The following is a 21724-nucleotide window of genomic DNA, read 5'->3' on the forward strand; positions in this document are numbered from 1 at the left end:
ATATTAATGAAGTATGAAGAAGAATGTTTTAATGTAGACACATAGAATCATTATACTGCTGTGATTATATGCATCAAGTGTTCATTCAAGGCTAAGGCAAAATATCGAGATATATATCGTGTATCGCGATATGGCCTTAAAATATTGCGATATTTTAAAAAGGCCACATCGCCCAGCCCTATCTGGACTCCTACAGAACACTCCAAACTGTGCGGTGAACATTTTGTCTCTGATAAGTGAACACAGCTAGTAGTCTTAGCTTCCTTTCCAACCTTTTTAGACTCATTATAATAGATGGATTGATTGAAGAATTGATCAGAAGTTTGCAGAGGATCAGGTAGTTTCATGATCGACTGCTACAAGGTCAACTAAAAGAAAGCATTACAAGCATGTCGTGTTCATTTCGAAAAAAGTTTCCTCCGTGTCAGAGTAACGTTTATGTTTTTAGCGTTGCAAAATCAGCCAAACTTTAGAGGAAAGTAAATTCAGGGTGAAACAGAGCAGTGTATATATATATATATACACACACACATACATATATACATACTAGGGGTGTGGTAAAAAATCGATTCGAATTCGTATCGCGATTCTCACTTTGTGCGATTCAGAATCGATTCTTTTTTTTTTTTTTTAAATCAATTTTTTTTAAATATATATATTTTTTTTAAATTAATCAATCCAACAAAACAATACACAGCAATACCATAACAATGCAATCCAATTCCAAAACCAAACCCGACCCAGCAACACTCAGAACTGCAATAAACAGAGCAATTGAGAGGAGACACAAACACGACACAGAACAAACCAAAAGTAGTGAAACAAAAATGATTATCAACAACGGTATCAATATTAGTTACAATTTCAACATAGCAGTGATTAAAAATCCCTCATTGACATTATCATTAGACATTTATAAAAAATTTTAAAAAAGAACAATAGTGTCACAGTGGCTTACACTTGCATCGCATCTCATAAGCTTGACAACACACTGTGTCCAATATTTTCACAAAGATAAAATAAGTCATATTTTTGGTTCATTTAATAGTTAAAACAAATTTACATTATTGCAATCAGTTGATAAAACATTGTCCTTTACAATTGTAAAAACTTTTTACAAAAATCTACTATTCTGCTTGCATGTCAGCAGACTGGGGTAGATCCTGCTGAAATCCTATGTATTGAATGAATAGAGAATTGTTTTGAATCGGGAAAAAATAGTTTTTGAATCGAGAATCGTGTTGAATTGAAAAAAAAAAAGATTTTTAATCGAATCGTGGGACACCCAAAGATTCACAGTCCTAATACATACATACACGTATATATATACACGTATATATATATATATATATATTAGAGATGCGCGGTTTGCGGACACAACCGTGGACTCCGCGGATAATCCGCGGGTCGGGCGGATGCATGACGAAAAAAATTGATTTTAAATAGATTCGGGCAGGTGGCGGTTGAACCAATTAAGAAAAAAAAAATACATAGTTAAATGTTGTTACCCACACACGAAAAACGAGCAGCACTCTGTCACGCCAAATGTCTTCCCCCTACAAAAACCTCCCCCCCCATTTACTTCCGTGGTCATGTTTCCTCTTACGTCATTGACATCGATCGATAGCTCGGCTTTGACTGCCCGTCGCTGGAAGGATATTTTGTCTTTGACAGCTGTTGGAATCTGAAGAAATCGATTATTGATTTTTTTTGTACAGGCGCGAAACAGGACAGTCGCGTGCCGGTTAAGGACCCCCGTAACCCGGCAACTTTGTGATTTTATTGGACGCAGCCCCGGAAGTAAATGGGGGGGGGGACTTTTGTGATGCGGTTGCGGATGAAATAATTGCCTATCCGCGCATCTCTAATATATATATATATATATATATATATATATATATATATATATATATATATATATATATATATATATATATATATATATATATATATATATATATATATATATATATATATATATATATATATATATATATATATATATATATATAGTACCGTTCAAAAGTTTGGGGTCACCCAAACAATTTTGTGGAAAAGCCTTCATTTCTAAGAACAAGAATAGACTGTCGAGTTTCAGATGAAAGTTCTCTTTTTCTGGCCATTTTGAGCGTTTAATTGACCCCACAAAGGTGATGCTCCAGAAACTCAATCTGCTCAAAGGAAGGCCAGTTTTGTAGCTTCTGTAACAAGCTAAACTGTTTTCAGATGTGTGAACATGATTGCACAAGGGTTTTCTAATCATCAATTAGCCTTCTGAGCCAATGAGCAAACACATTGTACCATTAGAACACTGGAGTGATAGTTGCTGGAAATGGGCCTCTATACACCTATGTAGATATTGCACCAAAAACCAGACATTTGCAGCTAGAATAGTCATTTACCACATTAGCAATGTATAGAGTGTATTTCTTTAAAGTTAAGACTAGTTTAAAGTTATCTTCATTAAAAAGTACAGTGCTTTTCCTTCAAAAATAAGGACATTTCAATGTGACCACAAACTTTTGAACGGTAGTGTGTATATATACACACACATTAGGGCTGTGAATTTGGGTGTCCCACGATTCGATTCAAAATCGATTCTTGGGGTCACGATTCGATTCAAAAATAGATTTTTTTCCCCAATTCAACACGATTCTCGATTCAAAACCGATTTTTTATTTATTTATTTATTTATCTATTTTTATTTTTTTTAATGAGAACAATACACAACAATACCATAATAATGCAATACAATTTCAAAACCAAACGCGACCCAGCAACATTCAGAATAGCCATAAACAGAGCAATTGAGAGCAATTGAGGACACGCAAACATGACACGGAACAATCTAAAAGTAGTGAGACAAAAATGATTCATCAACAACAGTATCAATATTAGTAACAATTTCAACATAGCAGTGATTCAAAATCCCTCATTGATATTATCATTACAAACATGAATAAAACATTTTTTTTTTTAAAAAGAACAATAGTGTCACAGTGGCTTACACTTGCATCACATCTCATAAACACACTGTGTCCAATATTTTCCATAATGATATAAGAAGTCATATTTTGGTTAATTTAATAGTTAAAACAAATTTAAATAATGGATCCCATATTCCAATATATGACTCATTATTATCTAAACTAAATGCAGTTTTTTCTACTGATATCTCCATAGCTTGTGTGTACCAGTCAGTATGAGTTGAACTATCAACATCTATCCATTTTTTTAATATTACCCTTTTTGTTATTATGCATATTGAAAGAAATGCATTTTTACTCTTTGATGACACGTTACTAAATTGATGGAGATCCCCAAGAATACAAGTTTGCAGTGTCATTGGGATATTTATATTAAAGGCCTACTGAAATGAATTTTTTTTATTTAAACGTGGATAGCAGATCTATTCTATGTGTCATACTTGATCATTTTGCGATATTGCCATATTTTTGCTGAAAGGATTTAGTATAGAACAACGACGATAAAGATTGCAACTTTTGGTATCTGATAAAAAAAAGGCTTGCACCTACCGGAAGTAGCGTGACGTAGTCAGTTGAACATATACGCAAAGTTCCCTATTGTTTACAATGATGGCCGCATGAAGTGAGAGAGATTCGGACCGAGAAAGCGACAATTTCCCCATTAATTTGAGCGAGGATGAAAGATTTGTGGATGAGTAAAGTGCAAGTGAAGGACTAGTGGGGAGTTGAAGCTATTCAGATAGGGAAGATGCTGTGAGAGCCGGGGGTGACCTGATATTCAGCTGGGAATGACTACAACAGTAAATAAACACAAGACATATATATACTCTATTAGCCACAACACAACCAGGCTTATATTTAATATGCCACAAATTAATCCTGCATAAAAACACCTGCGTGTTTGTTATGCTAGCTCCTAGCTCCTCTGCTAGCTCCTAGCTCCATAGAACACGCCAATACAATTCAAACACCTGATCAACACACACAATCACTCAGCCCAAAAGACCGTTTACCTAACCCAAGGTTCATAAAGCTTATATATTTTTAAAAAGTTACGTACGTGACGCGCACATACGGTCAAGTTATCGAATGTTTAGCAGCCAAGGCTGCATACTCACGGTACCTGATATTCAGCTGGGAATGACTACAACAGTAAATAAACACAAGACATATATATACTCTATTAGCCACAACACAACCAGGCTTATATTTAATATGCCACCAATTAATCCTGCATAATAACACCTGCGTGTTTGTTATGCTAGCTCCTCTGCTAGCTCCTAGCTCCATAGAACACGCCAATACAATTCAAACACCTGATCAACACACACAATCACTCAGCCCAAAAGACCGTTCACCTAACCCAAGGTTCATAAAGCTTATATATTTTTAAAAAGTTACGTACGTGACGCGCACGTACGGTACGGTACGTGTTATGCTAGCTCCTAGCTCCTCTGCTAGCTCCTAGCTCCATAGAACACGCCAATACAATTCAAACACATGATCAACACACACAATCACTCAGCCCAAAAGACCGTTCACCTAACCCAAGGTTCATAAAGCTTATATATTTTAAAAAAGTTACGTACATACGCAAAAAAAAGCCAAAGCTGCATACTCACAGTAGCACGTCTGCGTCTTTGTCATCCAAATCAAAGTAATCCTGGTAAGAGTCTGTGTTGTCCCAGTTCTCTACAGGCGTCTGTGTATCCAAGTCAAAAGCCCTCCTGGTTAGAGTCTCTGTTATCCGAGTTCTTCCATCTTGACTGCATCTTTCGGGAATGTAAACAAAGAAGCGCCGGCTGTGTACTGTTGTGGCTGACTACGTTCGAAAAATACGTCCATTTCGCACCGACAACTTTCTTCTTTGCTTGCTCGGCTTCCTTCTCCATAATGCAATGAACATGATTGAAACAGATTCACGAACACAGATGTCCAGAATACTGTGGAATTATGAAATGAAAACAGAGCTTTTTCGTATTGGCTTCAATGTGGAAGGCATACCCGTGTTCGCCGGGCTACGTCACGCGCATACGTCATCCTCAGAGGCGTTTCGAACCGGAAGTTTAGCGGCAAATTTAAAATGTCACTTTATAAGTTAACCCGGCCGTATTGGCATGTGTTATAATGTTAAGATTTCATCATTGATATATAAACTATCAGACTGCGTGGTCGGTAGTAGTGGGTTTCAGTAGGCCTTTAAGGACTGTCATTGCTTCTTTTGTTGTTTTTAACCGTAACTCTTTTATTCTCTGACATTCCCACAATAAATGAACAAGAGTTGCCTCGGCTGCCCGACACTTCATACATAACTTGCTATCTACTACACCAATTTTAAACCGCTGAGAAGATGTAAAATACAATCTATTCAATATCTTAAATTGAGTCAGCTTATCTTTAATGCTTCTAAAGGGCTTATTGGCATTTTTCCAAATATCATTCCATGATATGTCTCTTTCATCTAAAATGTTGAAGTCCATCATCCATTTCCGAACACATGCATCATTTGCATTGCTAGTGTGGTGTTCATTTATTATTCCATAAAATAGTTTAATCAATTTCTTAAATGTATCTTGATTAAAAAGTGCATCTTCCAGTTCATGGCTATTTAAAGACATACTTTCAGAGGATATGCATTTATTTACAGCGGGTTTTAAAGAGATAAAATTTAAAAAATGATTTCTGGGTACATTATATTGATCAACTAAATCATTGAACGGTTTAAAAGAGTTTTTTATTAATAATATGATGAGGTTTAGTAATACCTCTGTCTTTCCATGTTGTCCATTTAACCACATTTTTATTAATTATGATATAAGGATTGTACCAAAGCGGTTGATTTACATATGTCATTGACTTGATTCCTAGTATTTTCTGACACAGTTTTAGAATGTTAAAGGTGGCTTCTATTGGGCTCTGCCTCAATTCATTAGGTATTTTTTTTAAATATAATATAAACTCCCCACATCAATGTCCAAATTCATTAACATATTTTTTTCTATGTTGATCCAGTCCTTATCTGCAGAAGAATGGAATAAGTGGCTTGCTTGTTCACAACCGAAGGAGATACTGTATAATAACGTAAGAAGTTTGGTAATTGTAGTCCTCCTTTATCTTGTGTACAAGACAATACCATCTGGTTCTTAATGTGGACAAGACCAAGGAGCTGGTCATCGACTTCAGGAAGAGAGTGACCCCGGTGGAGCCCATCAAGATCCAGGGCCGGGAGGTGGCAGTAGTGGAGCAGTACAAGTACCTGGGAGTCCACTTGATCAGCAGACTGGACTCGAAGGACAACTGCAAAGCTGTTTACAAGAAGGGCATGAGCAGACTCTTTTTCCTGAGGAAGCTTAGGTCCTTTAATGTGTGCAGCAAGCTGTTGGAGATCTTTTATCAGTCTGTTGTGGCCAGTGCACTGTACTTTGCAGTGGTTTGTTGGGGAGCAGCACCAGCAAAAGGGACTCAAACCGGATTGATAAACTGACCCGGAAAGCCGGCCAAACTATTGGCACGCAGTTGGAGGCGTTTGTGTCAGTGAGGGACAGGAGGACACTGGACAAACTGCTCGCCATCATAGACAATCCTGCCCACCCACTCCACCTGACAATTAAGGGACAGCGGAGCTCATACTCCAACAGGCTCCTTCAACTTCCTTCCCGCACTGTGCGATTCAAGAACTCCTTCGTTCCGTACTCCATCCAGCTGTATAATCACTCGCCATACAGCAATAGATGACATCTGCCTATTACCTGACACCTGACATGTTAGCTACTTCTCTTTATTTATAATGTTTATAATGTCTATTTTCTATTTCCTGCTGGACCTACTCTCTATTTTATGCTGTTGCTGTCATATATACTGTATATACTGTAATATTGTACATGGTCATTGGTTTATATTGTATATATGTTATAGACATAATATAATATATCTGTATATACATTATTCTGTACACATATGTATATATTCGTATATATATTACATTTTTTTTATAGCTATATTAGTCTATTTATACCTGCATTGTCCTTTCCATCCTTACACTTTCCATCATTGTAACTGAGCTACTGTGTTGAACAATTTCCCTTGTGGATCATTAAAGTTTGTCTAAGTCTAAGTCTAAGTCTAACCTTAAGTATGAACAACTGGCCTTCTTTCTACACCATATAAAATGTGATATCATTGTATGTATTTTCTTAAACCAACTTTTATTAATTAGGACAGGCATCATTTTCAGTATATAATTAACTGCTGGCAGTATACTAATTTTTACTATGTTCACCCGACCCCAAAGTGATATTTGGAGACGTGACCAGCGTTCCATTTTGGATTCTATCTTATTTTTTAAATGTTTAAGATTTAGATCTCTGCTTGTATGAAAGTTTGGTGTAATGTGTAGTCCTAGATCAGGGGTCGGCAACCCGCGGCTCCGGAGCCGCATGCGGCTCCTTGACCACTCTAATGCGGCTCAGCTACATACATGCCGACACCCCCGATTTTCCCAGGAGATTTATGGATCTCAGTGTCCCTTATAGATTACTCCCAGGGAAAAAATAATACTATTTACACTCTAATTACTAAATAAAGGGCGTGCCCTAATTGCACTGCAGTAATTGACCTCTATAGCATTTACATACAGCGTGCCAGTTCAGCCACATGTTGCATGTTGTTATTACTTGCGCACACAGGAGACAGCAAAGCATACTTACTCATCAGCCACATAGCTTACACTGACGGTAGCCGTATCAAACAACTTTAACATTGTTACGTTACAAATATGCGCCACACTGTGAACCTACACCAAAAAAGAATGAAAAACACATTTCTGGAGAACATCCCACCGTAACACAACATAAACACAACACAACCATTACCCAGAATCCCATGCAACCCTAACTCTTCCGGTCTACATTATACACCCCCGCTACCACCAAATCCCCCCCACACATCAACCCCCCACCCCCTCTCCGTGCGTTGGTTGAGCGGAAGAGTTAGGGCTGCATGGGATTCTGGGTATTGGTACCGTCAGTGTAAGATGTGTGCCGGCTGAGTTAGTACGCCTTGCTGTCACTTACGTGAGCAAGCCGAAATTGCAATTCACGTGTGGTCGAGCAGGTACACTGTTAGGGCAGACTGTAGAGGGCGCCAAATGCAGTGTCATCACGCTCTGATATTCGGGAGTCTCCCGGGAAAAATGAGAGGGTTGGCAAGTATGACGCTATCAAGCGCCGTTCATTCAAAACTCGCGGGCTGCACTAACATATAATTTCCACATTAAAGTGCGTGCCGGTGCGTGTGTCGGAGACCCCTGGTTAACATAGCACAAAGCGTTTAAGCTTTGTATGCGGTGTTTTTCATTTTAAATTTTAAAATTTTTTTTGTGGCTCCCATTACTTTCTTTAATTTGTGAAACTTGCCAAAATGGCTCTTTGAGTGGTAAAGGTTGCCGACCCCTGTCCTAGATATATGATTTCTGCCTCTTTCCATTTAATTTTGGTGTTCTGAACTTGTGATTTCTTGCAGTGTTTTTTAAGTGGTAATATGTCACATTTGTCCCAATTGACTTTATACCCTGATAAACAGCCATATTCAGTGATGACATTATTGATATAGTGAAGAGAGGAGTTAACATGTGACAGGTAGAGAATTATGTCGTCACAATACATCGATAGCTTATTATACTAAGAGCCAATTTTTATACCATGAATATTATTTTCACTTCTTATTTTTGCAGCTAAGGGTTCAATAATTAAATTAAATAATACAGATGCAGGACATCCCTGTTTTACTCTTCTTTTTAACGAAAAAGGTTCTGAAATATGATTATTGGTTTTGACTGATGCTATGGGCCTTGTATAAAGCATCTTAATCCATTGTATAAAATGATCTCCAAATCCAAATTTACGTAATGTGCAAAACATAAATGACCAGTTTATGCGGTCAAATGCCTTCTCCGCATCAACAGTATATACTGCTGTGGGATAAGGGAGACGTCTAGCATAGTAAATAAACAATTTTCTTGTAGTCTCTGAAGATTGTCGACCTTCCATGAAGCCAGTTTGGTCAGTATGAATTAATTTTCCTATTACATTTGATAATCGTGTGGCTAAGATTTTTGCCAAGATTCAAAAGGATTCTCTATTCCATTCAATACATAGGATTTCAGCAGGATCTACCCCAGTCTGCTGACATGCAAGCAAAGTAGTAGATTTTTGTAAAAAGCTTTTATAATTGTAAAGGACAATGTTTTATCAACTGATTGCAATAATGTAAATTTGTTTTAACTATTAAATGAACCAAAAATATGACTTATTTTATCTTTGTGAAAATATTGGACACAGTGTGTTGTCAAGCTTATGAGATGCGATGCAAGTGTAAGCCACTGTGACACTATTGTTCTTTTTTTTATTTTTTATAAATGTCTAATGATAATATCAATAAGGGATTTTTAATCACTGCTATGTTGAAATTGTAACTAATATTGATACTGTTGTTGATAATATTCATTTTTCTTTCACTACTTTTGGTTTGTTCTGTGTCGTGTTTGTGTCTCCTCTCAATTGCTCTGTTTATTGCAGTTCTGAGTGTTGCTGGGTCGGGTTTGGTTTTGGAATTGGATTGCATTGTTATGGTGTTGCTGTGTATTGTTTTGTTGGATTGATTAATTTAAAAAAATTAAAATTAAAATTAATTTTTAATAAATAAAAAATAAATCGATTTTTTAAAAATGAGAATCGCGATTCAAATTGATTTTTTTCCACACCCCTAATATATATATATATATATATATATATATATATATATATATATATATATATATATATATATATATATATATGCACACTAGGGGTGTAACGGTACACAAAAATTTCGGTTCGGTACGTACCTCGGTTTAGAGGTCACGGTTGGGTTCATTTTCGGTACAGTAAGAAAACAACAAAATATCAATATTTTGGTTATTTATTTACCACATTTGTAAACAATGGCTTTATCCTTTTAACATTGGGAACACTGTAATAATTCTGCCCACGTTATTCAACATTAAACTGCCTCAAGTTGTTGCTCAGATTAAATAAAATGACAAAACTTTTGTTCTACATATAAAAAGTGCAACATTAAACAGTTTCAAGTCAACTCATCATGCTTAATTTATTACAGCATTTGGGAAGCCTGTAAGTTGATTTTTATTATGTAAATGGTTATATTTTTATCAACATGTGATAGCAGGGACCCTGCAATTCAAAACTAGGCTGCTGCATTACTAATGATTAATGTAACTATAGCTGAAAAAAATGGTACAATAGCAATAGGAGAGACTATTCATCCCTGAACACCATGGAGTTCATGTAGGCTTGATGATGCAGTTACATTATTATATCAACTATCAGAGACAGAAACTTTTCATTTAACATAATGTCCTGCTTCAACACAGCTCAATCAACACGGAAAAAGGTAAAGTGAAATAACAGACAGACAGGGCTTTGCTGTCCGTAACACACACACACACGCACACACCACAAAATGAGCTAACGTTACGCTAAAAGCGAATTAGCCTTCACCTCAAGCCAGGACTGCGAGCGAGCTGAGCTGCCGTTTAGGTTTCTAGAACGTCAACGGGCTCATAGTGATGTTACTAGTAGTTGACTGGGAGGTGTTTATTATCATTTGGGGAGAGTCCGCTGCCTGATGCTTACCTGCTAAACGCTAAGCACTGACTACACACGCTCTGAATACGCACAGCTGATTGGCTGCTACCGCTCTGAATATGCACTGCTGATTGGCTGTTACCACTCTGTTTGTAACCAATCAGATGGTTGTGTGGGTGGGACAATGCTGGGTGCTGTGTAGGGTGCTGTGTAGAGTCCTGACAGAGACAGAGGCAGAAGGAAGCGGAGGCGGCTACTTAATATGTTCGTGTGGAAACTCGTTCGGTACACCTCCGAACCGAACCGAAACCCCCGTACCGAAATGGTTCAATACAAATGTACGTACCGTTACACCCCTAATATATACACACACATATACATACATACATATATACACATACATACATACATATATATATATATATATATATATATACACACACACACACACATACGCAGCTGAGAAAATGGATGGATGGATAAATTTGCACACGCACACACACACACACACACACAAAAACAATATATGAAATATATAGAAAATGCTGATTATGTCTAAAATGCCAGCCATGATAAAGACAGTTGATGGTGCATAAAAATGTGACACTTACAGTAGTTGGTGCAGGGGGAGGGGCCGGAGCGTACGATGGTCGTTCTGTGAAAGAAATGCACAAATATATTTCATGTTCATAAATAACCGTACAGGTGAGTACTAACCATACGGTGTACAGATACACCGCATGTGTACAAAGATTAAAATATAATTTGCCGACTTTCTGCCTTGGACAAATTCACAAACAACAAAAGTATGTGCTCATCTAATAAAGTGGAAATCACGGAATTGTTACTTAAAAAACAAATACTGCATATTTTTTTAAAGAAACAAGGGGAAAATAACATTTATTTTGATTCTTCATGGTCATGTGAATATGTAATTGTGTATTTTCATGTTATTATGCATAAAGAACAATGTTAATATGTTTCATTTAAAAAAAAAAGTAATCCCAGAGATATTTTGCTTCTTCCTGCTCCTTTTCGCAGATAGTCTTTGTGAACTATTATTTCCCCACCGAGATGACTCTTTTGTTTTAGTAGTGATATTTTGTCGTAGATTGTTTTCTAAATTGTGTATTCTAAAGAAAATCACAATTATTTTGATTGATATCGTAGTCACGATTAATTACACGATTATTCAATCATTTGAAAACATGAGTATTTATTGTACCACCAAAACTCAACTTAAAATGTAGTCTAAAAAACTGTATATAAATTAGTAACGAATAAACGACAAAAAGTTTTTAAAAACAAAATAGCAATAATAAACAACAATATCATTTTTTTTTTAAAATGATTTGTTTCCGTTTTGTCTTTTAATTCAGCTTTTTACCTTTTACACATATTTTGCCACCATAGAGTGTGTGCTTTTTGTGTCAAATAAAAATGAATACATTGTTAATTAAATGCACAAATCCTCACATTTATTGGTGCAATACATCCTTGGACAATTTTGAGCAGTATTTTAGGTCAAAGCATAATAGTTGTGTTAACGTATCATTAAGTGCTTTAAGTACAATAAGCTTGTGTAAGGTACTTTTTGGAAAGTCAGCATCCCAGTGAGAGCGGACATTGCACAGTAAGTGATGATTTATTATGTTGCTTGTCTCTCATGTAGTGTGCCATTAGTGTTGTTGGAAAAAGTGAACGTTCTCTGTGAAATGAATACGCCGCCATATGCTTAAAATGAGCAAAATACGTACATGTACAGTGTTGGCGCTAGGAATTTTCAAAATGGGGTCCCAGGGATCCCATCAAGTCATAAAAATGGGGTCCCACTTTTTTGTAAGCGTTTTGAGAACAAATGATAAATGTATGCATTATCCTGTTGTATCCCATATTCTATATTGTGTTTTGGAAAAAGGTTGTCATAAACTTTACTTCATTCATTAAAAAAATACAAAAGAAAACACATTTTTATGCATATGTAAATGTATTCAGTTAATTCACTTTCTTCTTTCTTTCATGGATCTAAACTTTACCGCTGCCTGTAGTTTTGTCTATATTTGTATTTAATAAGTTGTAGGTGAATTTATTTCAGTATAAAAGTGTACATTTTTTTTTGCTTGGGTCATGAAATGATGATAATGGTGTGCCAGGGCATACATGCATTATTTATTTAAATCTCTCGAGTCTACATCAACTTCACATCTATCCCTCAATTCTAAGTTGTTTTTTGTTTGTTTTCAAAAACGCTTACAAAAAGTGGGACCACAAAAATGTACTGTGGGACCCCATTTTTATGACTTGATGGGGTCCACGGGACCCCATTTTGAAAATTCCCAGCGCCAACACTGAGTGTGTAACAGTCAAGTGTGTAACAATATGTAACAAATAGACATGCTAGCTGTTAGCTTCAAGCTAACCATCACCTGACAAGACTCCTACACCCCAAAAACATACTTTGTAGGTTAACAAACAGGGCAAAAATGTGCCTTTTGAAGTGTTAATGTGCGAGAAGTGATGAAAAAGAGTGTCTTGGAGCGTGTCGCTCGCGTGGCTGACAGTGACATCATCACTGTCATTGTTTACTGAAGTAGAGAAGCTGACTGCGCGTTATGGTAAAAACCCTGCTTTTTAACCATAGACTTATCACATTTAATTTTTTATTATCTATAGCAGGGGTGTCAAGTGTGGCCCTAAGGCATACTTGCCAACCCTCCCGGTTTTACCGGGAGACTCCCGGTATTCAGCGACTCTCCCGATAACCTCCCGGCAGAAATTTTCTCCCGACAAACTCCCGGTATTCAACCGGAGCTGGAGGCCACACCCCCTCCAGCTCAATGCGGACCTGAGCGGGGACAGCCTGTTCTCACGTCCGCTTTCCCACAATATAAACAGCTTGCCTGCCCAATGTCATAACATCTACGGCTTTTAGAGAGTAGAGTGCACAACTGCGCACACAACAAGGAGACGAAGCACAAGAACGAGGAAGTTACATACATGGCGACGCCGTCGACGAGCAAGATGAAGAAATACGCTTGCAAGTTCCAAAACGAATGGAAACAAGAATTTCAGTTCATCCAGGACAGTTCGAAGGGGAAGGGGTATGTTGCCTGTACATTTTGTAGAATAGACTTCTCCATTGAACACGGTGGCCGGCACAATCTAAAAATACTATTAAAATAAACAAAAACATAACAAACGTGGAATAAAAAAGCATACAGGTGAAATGTCATAGAAAAAGTTGCAATGTTGACTAATAAAACAAAGCTGTTAACATAATATTGAATCAAAATCAATGTTTTAATGAATGATTGACCTATCCAAATCTCCCATTACTTGACATCAATTACTCCACTTTGAAAAATATATTTTGTGGAAGAATTTGCATATTTGCCATAAAAAAAGTTTTCTTTGGAAAAAAGGGCAGAAAACAAACAAACAAAAAAACAACATAAAAAACTTAGAATTGAGGGATAGATGTGAAGTTGATGTAGACTTGAGAGATTTAAATAAGTAATGTATGTATGCCCTGGCACACCATTATCATCATTTCATGACCCAAGCAAAAAACTTTACACTTTTATACTGAAATAAATACACCTACAACTTCCATCCATCCATCCATTTTCTACTGCTTGTCCCTTTTTTGGGGGGGTCGCTGGAGCCTATCTCAGCTGCATTCGGAATATAGAAAAATGTACTGGCAGCGGTAAAGTTTAAATCAATGAAGGAAAGAAGAAAGTGAATGAATACATTTACATATCAATAAACATTTGTTTTATTTTGTATAATTTTTTTAATTAATGAAGTAATGTTTAGGACAACCTTTTTCCAAAACACAATATAGAATGTGAGCAATAACAGCATAATGTATACATGTATCATTTGTTTTCAAAAACGCTTACAAAAAAGTGGGACCCCAAACATTTACTCTGGGACCCCATTTTTATGACCTGATGGGGTCCCTGAAAATTCTTAGCGCCGACACTGATTCAACATAGTTTGCATGATACATCATAAAAAATAATGCGTATGTGGGGAGGCGGGGCCGGCGGATCGACAACGAGGCAGGGCATGCCGGAGCCTGCTCCAAGATGGCGGCGAGGAGGCGTGGTCGGTAGTCCGTCAGCGGGGCAGGGCATTGATGGACCTAATTAAAGTCACGTTCTTCTTGATTAAAAACGCTTCAGATGCTACTAGGGATGATGTTCGAGACCGGTTCTCCCGATTCCATGGATTCGAATCCCTTTTTGAGAACCAGTTCCCGTTATCAAAGCCACTATACCGTATTTTCGCGACCATAGGGCGCACTGTATTAAAAGGCGCGTGTCAGTTACGGGTGCCATTTCTGTATTTAACGCATAAATAAGGCGCAGCGTATTTTTGGGCGCAGGCATGGTTAAACATACGGTAGTTTAAAACATACGCTAACATGCATGGACGCTGTTTTAAAAAGGCAGCAGGAGCAAAGTTGGGTTGTACTTTATTGAAGTATTTATCAATGTACTCGCATTATTTTTTTGATCAATCCTCATCCACAAATCCATCAAAGTCCTCATCTTCTGTGTCCGAAATGAACAGCTGGGCAAGTTTTTCATCAAATACGCCAGATTCCCTCTCCTCATTTTCAAAGTCAGTCTTGTTGTCCATTAGCATAGCAAGCTAGCACAACAGTAAAAGCCAACTTCTCTTGCCCCGTTGTGCGTATCGATTCGCTACAGTGCTGGTCCCCTTCTTCTCCAGTGTGTGCATCACCGGGATGTTGAAAGTGAGCGGCACCTCGTCCATGTTGGTGATGTGTTTGTCTGAATTTTTTTTATTTACAACGCACATAGCAGCACTATATGCTCACTAGGGGCGTGCCGTTAGCGTCCTCTCTCACCTGAAACCTTCACCCTATAACGGCCGCATGCTGTCCTCAGTCACGTCCGCTTTTCCTTCATATAAACAGCGTGCCGGCCCAGTCACATAACATCTATGGCTTGCACACACAACAACCTGTCTGGATTCGATAAGGAATCGGCTCGATAAGAGGATTCGATAATGGGCTCGAACTTGATAATTTCTTAACGAACATCATCCCTAGATGCTACCCACAAGACCAAAGGAACACGGTTGCAGGGGGTGCTGGAGCCTATCCCAGCTGCATTCGGGTGGAAGGCGAGGTACACCCTGGACAAGTCACCACCTCATCACAGGGCCAACACAGATAGACAGACAACATTCACACTCACTTTCACACGCTAGGGACCATTTAGTGTTGCCAATCAACCTATCCCTAGGTGCATGTCTTTGGAGGTGGGAGGAAGCCGGAGTACCCGTAGGGAACCCACGCAGTCACAGGGAGAACATGCAAACTCCACACAGAAAGACCACCAGCCCGGGGATCGAACCCAGGACCTTTGTACAACCATATTGCTATAGTAATCAACTTATCCATCACTTTCTTTTTTATTGACGCCACCTTCATTATTTGCTACGAGTTCTTTCTTGAATTCAATAGTGTTTCTCACCTTCTGGCACTCGTAATTTTCTTTGGTCCCATGGTGTATTTTTTGCAGTTGCACTTTGTTTGTGCTCTCCATTACACGGAAATATTCACTGACAAACGCACTAGTTTAAACGTCTCGTAATGTCCAGTGTTATTATGTATTATTACTATGTACTGCTTTTATATTTCCAGTGTTATGTATTATTACTTTGAACTGTTTTATATTATTATTTTTTTTTCTGTAAAGCATCTTTGAGTACCCTGAAAATCCCTATACCAAATAAAATGTATTATTATTATTATTAATTTGTATGAATGAATTGAATAAAATTAACTATTTTTAATACTTACTCGACATCGTGGTTGAAATAGCGGCGACCTTTTCCAGTGAGCCTGAGAGGAAAGAAAGGTTATTTTGATAGAAATATGATCAAATATGACTTCTTCGAGGCGACGAGGCCTGCTCTAAAACACGGAATACTGGGACCAGGAAATTATCAATGACTACAAACATAAATGTTGAATATTTTAGCACGTTCGGAATAAAAAGTAGAAAAGAGCTGAATGCAAGAATGGAGATGAAAAGTGAAACTAAAGAGAACTTACTGTCGCCTTTGTTCTCTGCAAGCAGTAGTGTGTCGCTGCTTTTCCGTCTTCTTCTTCTTCGTCACTTTTAATTCCTTTCCTTTCTCCTCCAACTTTACATAAGCACCACCATGCGGTTTAAGGTGGTTACTGCATGACTTACGCTAAACATCGTCAATCGTTGTTTTTTCTTTACAAAGACTGAACATACTGAAAATAGTGAACATTTAAGTAAAAAAAAAGTATTAATACGCAATTAATACAAATATAAATATATATTTTGCTACCACATAACTGCATTTGAACCACTTTGATGCAAACTCCATTTCAGACGGTGGCGCTAATGTGAATCAAAACAACACGAATATGAAGACGAAGAAGAAGAAGAAGAAGAAGAAGAAGAAGAAGAAGAAGAAGAAGAAGAAGAAGAAGAAGAAGAAGAAGAAGAGGAAGAAGAAGAACAAGAACAAGAACAAGAAGAGGCGGGAGAGAAGGAGGAGGCAAACTATGATCTCGCGAGACTATCGATTGTGTTGATCTCGTCTCATCGTGTTATCAACGGAGCATCCCGACTATAAATATCATCAATATCCTCAATATCAGGTATTGTATTCTATTTTTCTCTCAATATCAGGTATTATAGTCTATTTTTCTCTCTTGCTTGTTTCATGAAGAAGCATATTTAAACGTATTACAATGTACATTATTGTCAACATTTGCTCGGTATTTGTGTGTTCTTTGTTTGATGTCCGCTTGGTGTGCAGGCGGATTTATGTTGGACAAAAGACATATATAGAATAATATATAAAAGACATATATAGATAATATATAAAAGACATATATAGATAATATATAAAATACATACATAGATTATATATAAAAGACATATATAGATAATACATCAAATACATATATAGATAATATATAAAATACATATATAGATAATATATAAAATACATATATAGATAATATATAAAAGACATATATAGATAATATATACAATACATATATAGATAATATATATAATACATATTTCGATAATATATACAATAAATGGGTTATACTTGTATAGCGCTTTTTTACCTTCAAGGTACTCAAAGCGCTTTGACAGTATTTCCACATTCACCCATTCACACACTGATGGCGGGAGCTGCCATGCAGCAAGGGTGAAGTGTCTTGCTCGAGGACACCACGGACGTGACTAGGATGGTAGAAGGTGGGGATTGAACCCTAGTAACCAGCAACCGTCCGATTGCTGGCACGGCCACTCTACCAACTTCGCCACGCCGTCAATATATATATATATTTATAGATAATATATATAATACATATATAGATAATATATACAAGGCATATATAGATAATATATAAAAGACATATATAGATAATATATACAATGCATATCTAGATAATATATACAATACACATATAGATAATATATGCAATACATATATAGATAATATATAAAAGACATATATAGATAATGTATAAAATACAGATGTAGATAATATATACAATACATATATAGATAATATGTACAATACACATATAGCTAATAAATCAAAGGCATATATGAGATAATATATACAATACATATATAAATAATATATAATAGTCATATATAGATAATATATAAAAGACATATATAGATAATATATATATAGATAATATATAAAAGACATATATAGATAATATATAAAAGACATATATAGATAATATATAAAAGACATATATATATATATTATCCATCCATCCAATTTCTACCGCTTGTCCCTTTTGGGGTAGCGGGGGATGCTGGAGCCTATTTCAACTGCATTCGGGCGGTAGATGGGGTACACCCTGGACAAGTCGCCAGGACGAAAACCACACTGTTCCTCCAGAATTCGAGGTTCGACTATCCGGCGTACCCTCCTCTCCAGTACACCTGAATAAACCTTACCGGGAAGGCTGAGGAGTGTGATCATTCCTCAGTTCCCCTTCTTAAAGAAAGGAACCACCACCCCGGTCTGCCAATCCAGAGGAACCGCCCCCGATGTCCATGCGATGCTGCAGAGTCTTGTCAACCAAGACAGCCCCGCAGCCTCCAGAGTCTTAAGGAACTCTGGGCGGGTCTCATCCACCCCCCGGGCCTTGCCACCGAGGAGCTTTTTAACTACCTCAGCAACCTCAGCCCCAGAAATAGGAGAGCCCACCACAGATTCCCCAGGCACTGCTTCCTCATAGGAAGACGTGTTGGTGGGATTGAGGAGGTCTTCAAAGTATTCCCTCCACCGATCCACAACATCCGCAGTCGAGGTCAGCAGAAAACATCCGCACCATACACGGTGTTGACAGTGCACTGCTTCCCCTTCTTGAGGCGGTGGATGGTGGTCCAGAATCGCTTCGAAGCCGTCCGGAAGTCGTTTTCCATGGCTTCTTCGAACTCCTCCCATGTCCGAGTTTTTGCCTCCGCGACCGCTGAAGCCGCACACCACTTGGCCTGTCAGTACCTGTCTGCTGCCTCCGGAGTCCTATGAGCCAAAATAACCCGATAGGACTCCTTCTTCAGCTTGACGGCATCCCTCACCGCAGCGGGTTCTAGTATTACCGCCACAACAGGCACCAACCACCTTGCGGCCACAGCTCCAATCGGCCGCCTCGACAATAGAGGTACGGAACATCGTCCACTCGGACTCAATGTCCATCACCTCCCTCGTGACATGTTCAAAGTGCTTCCGGAGGCGGGAATTGAAACTCTCTCTGACAGGAGACTCTGCTATGCGTTCCCAGCAGACCCTCACAATGCGTTTGGGCCTGCCAGGTCTGTCCGGCATCCTCCCCCACCATCGCAGCCAACTCACCACCAGGTGGTGATCGGTATATATATATATATATATATGTATGTATGTATATTTTTATATATATGTATATATATATATATATATATATATATATATATATATATATATATATATATATATATATATATATATATATATATATATATATATATATATATATATATAAATAAACATAACATACATACATACATACATACATACATATATATATATATATATATATATATATATATATATATATATATATATATATATATATATATATATATATATATATATATATATATATATATATATATATGTGTGTATGTATGTATGTATATATGTATGTATGTATGTTATGTTTATTTATATATATATATATATATATATATATATATATATATATATATATATATATATATATATATATATATATATATATATATATATATATATATATATGTATATATATATATATATGTATATATATATATATGTGTATATATATATATATATATGTATATATATACAGTATATATATATATATATATATATACTTGTATATATATATGTATATATATATATATATATATATATATATACAGTATATATATATATAATATATATACATATATATATATATTTCTTTTTTCTTTGTTGAGTATTTTGCATTGAGCTCTTTAAGTTTCTGTTCTTATTGTGTTGTTATTATTCATGAAGTGTAGTTTTGACACATCAAATATAATATCATATTTGTAATATATGGGCAGAAGTTGAAACGGATTATATCACCTTACTCTCCTGTATCGCCGACTAAATGTTGATATCATGTCTTTACAGTATATTGGAAGTAATGAGTGAAAATACTGTAAGTTCAACGACTGCCAATGACCTGGATCTCATCTACCTGAAGGGCATCATGGAGAGTCCTCAGGTGTGCTACACGCACACACATCTGTTACACACTTGACTGTTACATATTGTTACACACTTTACTGTTACATATTGTTACAGACTTTACTGTTACATATTGTTACACACTTTACTGTTACATATTGTTATCAGTGTTGGGTTAGTTACTAAAAACTAGTAACTAGTTACAGTTACTAGTTACTTTATTCCAAAAGTAACTCAGTTACTTACACCAAAAAGTAATGCGTTACTGTGAAAAGTAACTATTTAGTTACTTTTTTTTTTTTTTTAAGGCTCCCATTAATGCCCTTTTAGCCTTCATTTCAGTACTGTTGTTGCACTGGAGAATAATACAATCGGTTGATCAACTTGACATGCATTTGCATCACTGAACTCTGCTAAGCAATGTGGTCTACATACAACACACAAAGACAAAGATATGTTTCAAAGGGCCAATTTATTTTGGGCCAGAACAAATTGACACAACTATTTTAAATAGCTGCAACATAACATACATAAGTAACAAACAGCATAATAACAACATGTCACAACATAGCTGTAAACCTGGCTTCACCCAAGGAAGGCACACATGACATGATTATATGTCATGTCACTATATACAGCACACATACTGCTATGCACACGCCTAACCAGGCGTTTTTTTCTCTCAAGGAATTGTGAAATAAAATCATGTTTTCAGGATATCAACACTGTACTGAAGCCCAGAACACCCTACGCATTTCCCCAGTTTTAGTTTAGAGAAAAGGAAAGATTGGCCTGGCCCACTAGGATCCCTTTTTATGTGTGTGAACTTTATAGTCTATACCAGGGGTCCCCAAACTTTTTCACTCGGGGGCCGCATTGGGTTAAAACAATTTGGCCGGGGGCCGTTCTGTATATATATATATATATATATATATATATATATATATATATATATATATATATATATATATATATATATATATATATATATATATATATATATATATATATATATATATATATATATATATATATATATATATATATATATATATATTAGATAAATATTAGATATATATTAGATATATATATTAGATAAATATTAGATATATATTAAGGTCTTAAGGTCTTAAGACGAGACTTAAAACACTTTTATTCTTTGGCTTTTAACACTACGTGAGTTATGTGGTCCTCTGTCCTCTGTTGTCCTCTGTGTTTGTTTTTATAAATTTTGATTTCTATTTACTGTTTTAATTGTTGTTTCCCTTTAAAATCGTTTTTAATCATATTTATTTTTAT

At 36.4% G+C, this 21724-nt stretch overlaps 2 protein-coding genes across 8 annotated transcripts in view; one reads left to right on the forward strand and one right to left on the reverse strand.

Annotated features, from left to right (window-relative positions):
• The window catches only part of smarce1 (SWI/SNF related, matrix associated, actin dependent regulator of chromatin, subfamily e, member 1), a 55501-nt gene extending 38658 nt beyond the window's left edge, over positions 1 to 16843 (reverse strand). For 3 of the 4 annotated variants that reach the window (XM_062050603.1, XM_062050606.1, XM_062050602.1), the window contains exons 1-3: positions 16728 to 16842; positions 16473 to 16514; positions 11242 to 11285 (exon numbers count right to left, since the gene is read on the reverse strand). In XM_062050603.1, the coding sequence (XP_061906587.1) occupies positions 11242 to 11285; positions 16473 to 16479 (51 nt within the window). In that variant the 5' untranslated portion in view covers positions 16480 to 16514; positions 16728 to 16842. Of the gene's footprint in view, positions 1 to 11241; positions 11286 to 16472; positions 16515 to 16727 lie in introns of all 4 variants that reach the window. The other variant, XM_062050604.1, reaches the window with a different exon arrangement.
• Positions 16844 to 17136: 293 nt separating this feature from the next.
• Positions 17137 to 21724, forward strand: part of LOC133652161 (MAGUK p55 subfamily member 2-like) — a 39090-nt gene continuing 34502 nt past the window's right edge. For 3 of the 4 annotated variants that reach the window (XM_062050595.1, XM_062050596.1, XM_062050598.1), the window contains exons 1-2: positions 17137 to 17309; positions 20369 to 20462. In XM_062050595.1, coding sequence (XP_061906579.1) covers positions 20382 to 20462 — 81 coding nt within the window. In that variant the 5' untranslated portion in view covers positions 17137 to 17309; positions 20369 to 20381. The remainder of the gene's footprint in view (positions 17310 to 20368; positions 20463 to 21724) is intronic. The other variant, XM_062050599.1, reaches the window with a different exon arrangement.

Source organism: Entelurus aequoreus, linkage group LG06 (genome assembly GCF_033978785.1).
Source record: "Entelurus aequoreus isolate RoL-2023_Sb linkage group LG06, RoL_Eaeq_v1.1, whole genome shotgun sequence".
Taxonomy (NCBI): domain Eukaryota; kingdom Metazoa; phylum Chordata; class Actinopteri; order Syngnathiformes; family Syngnathidae; genus Entelurus; species Entelurus aequoreus.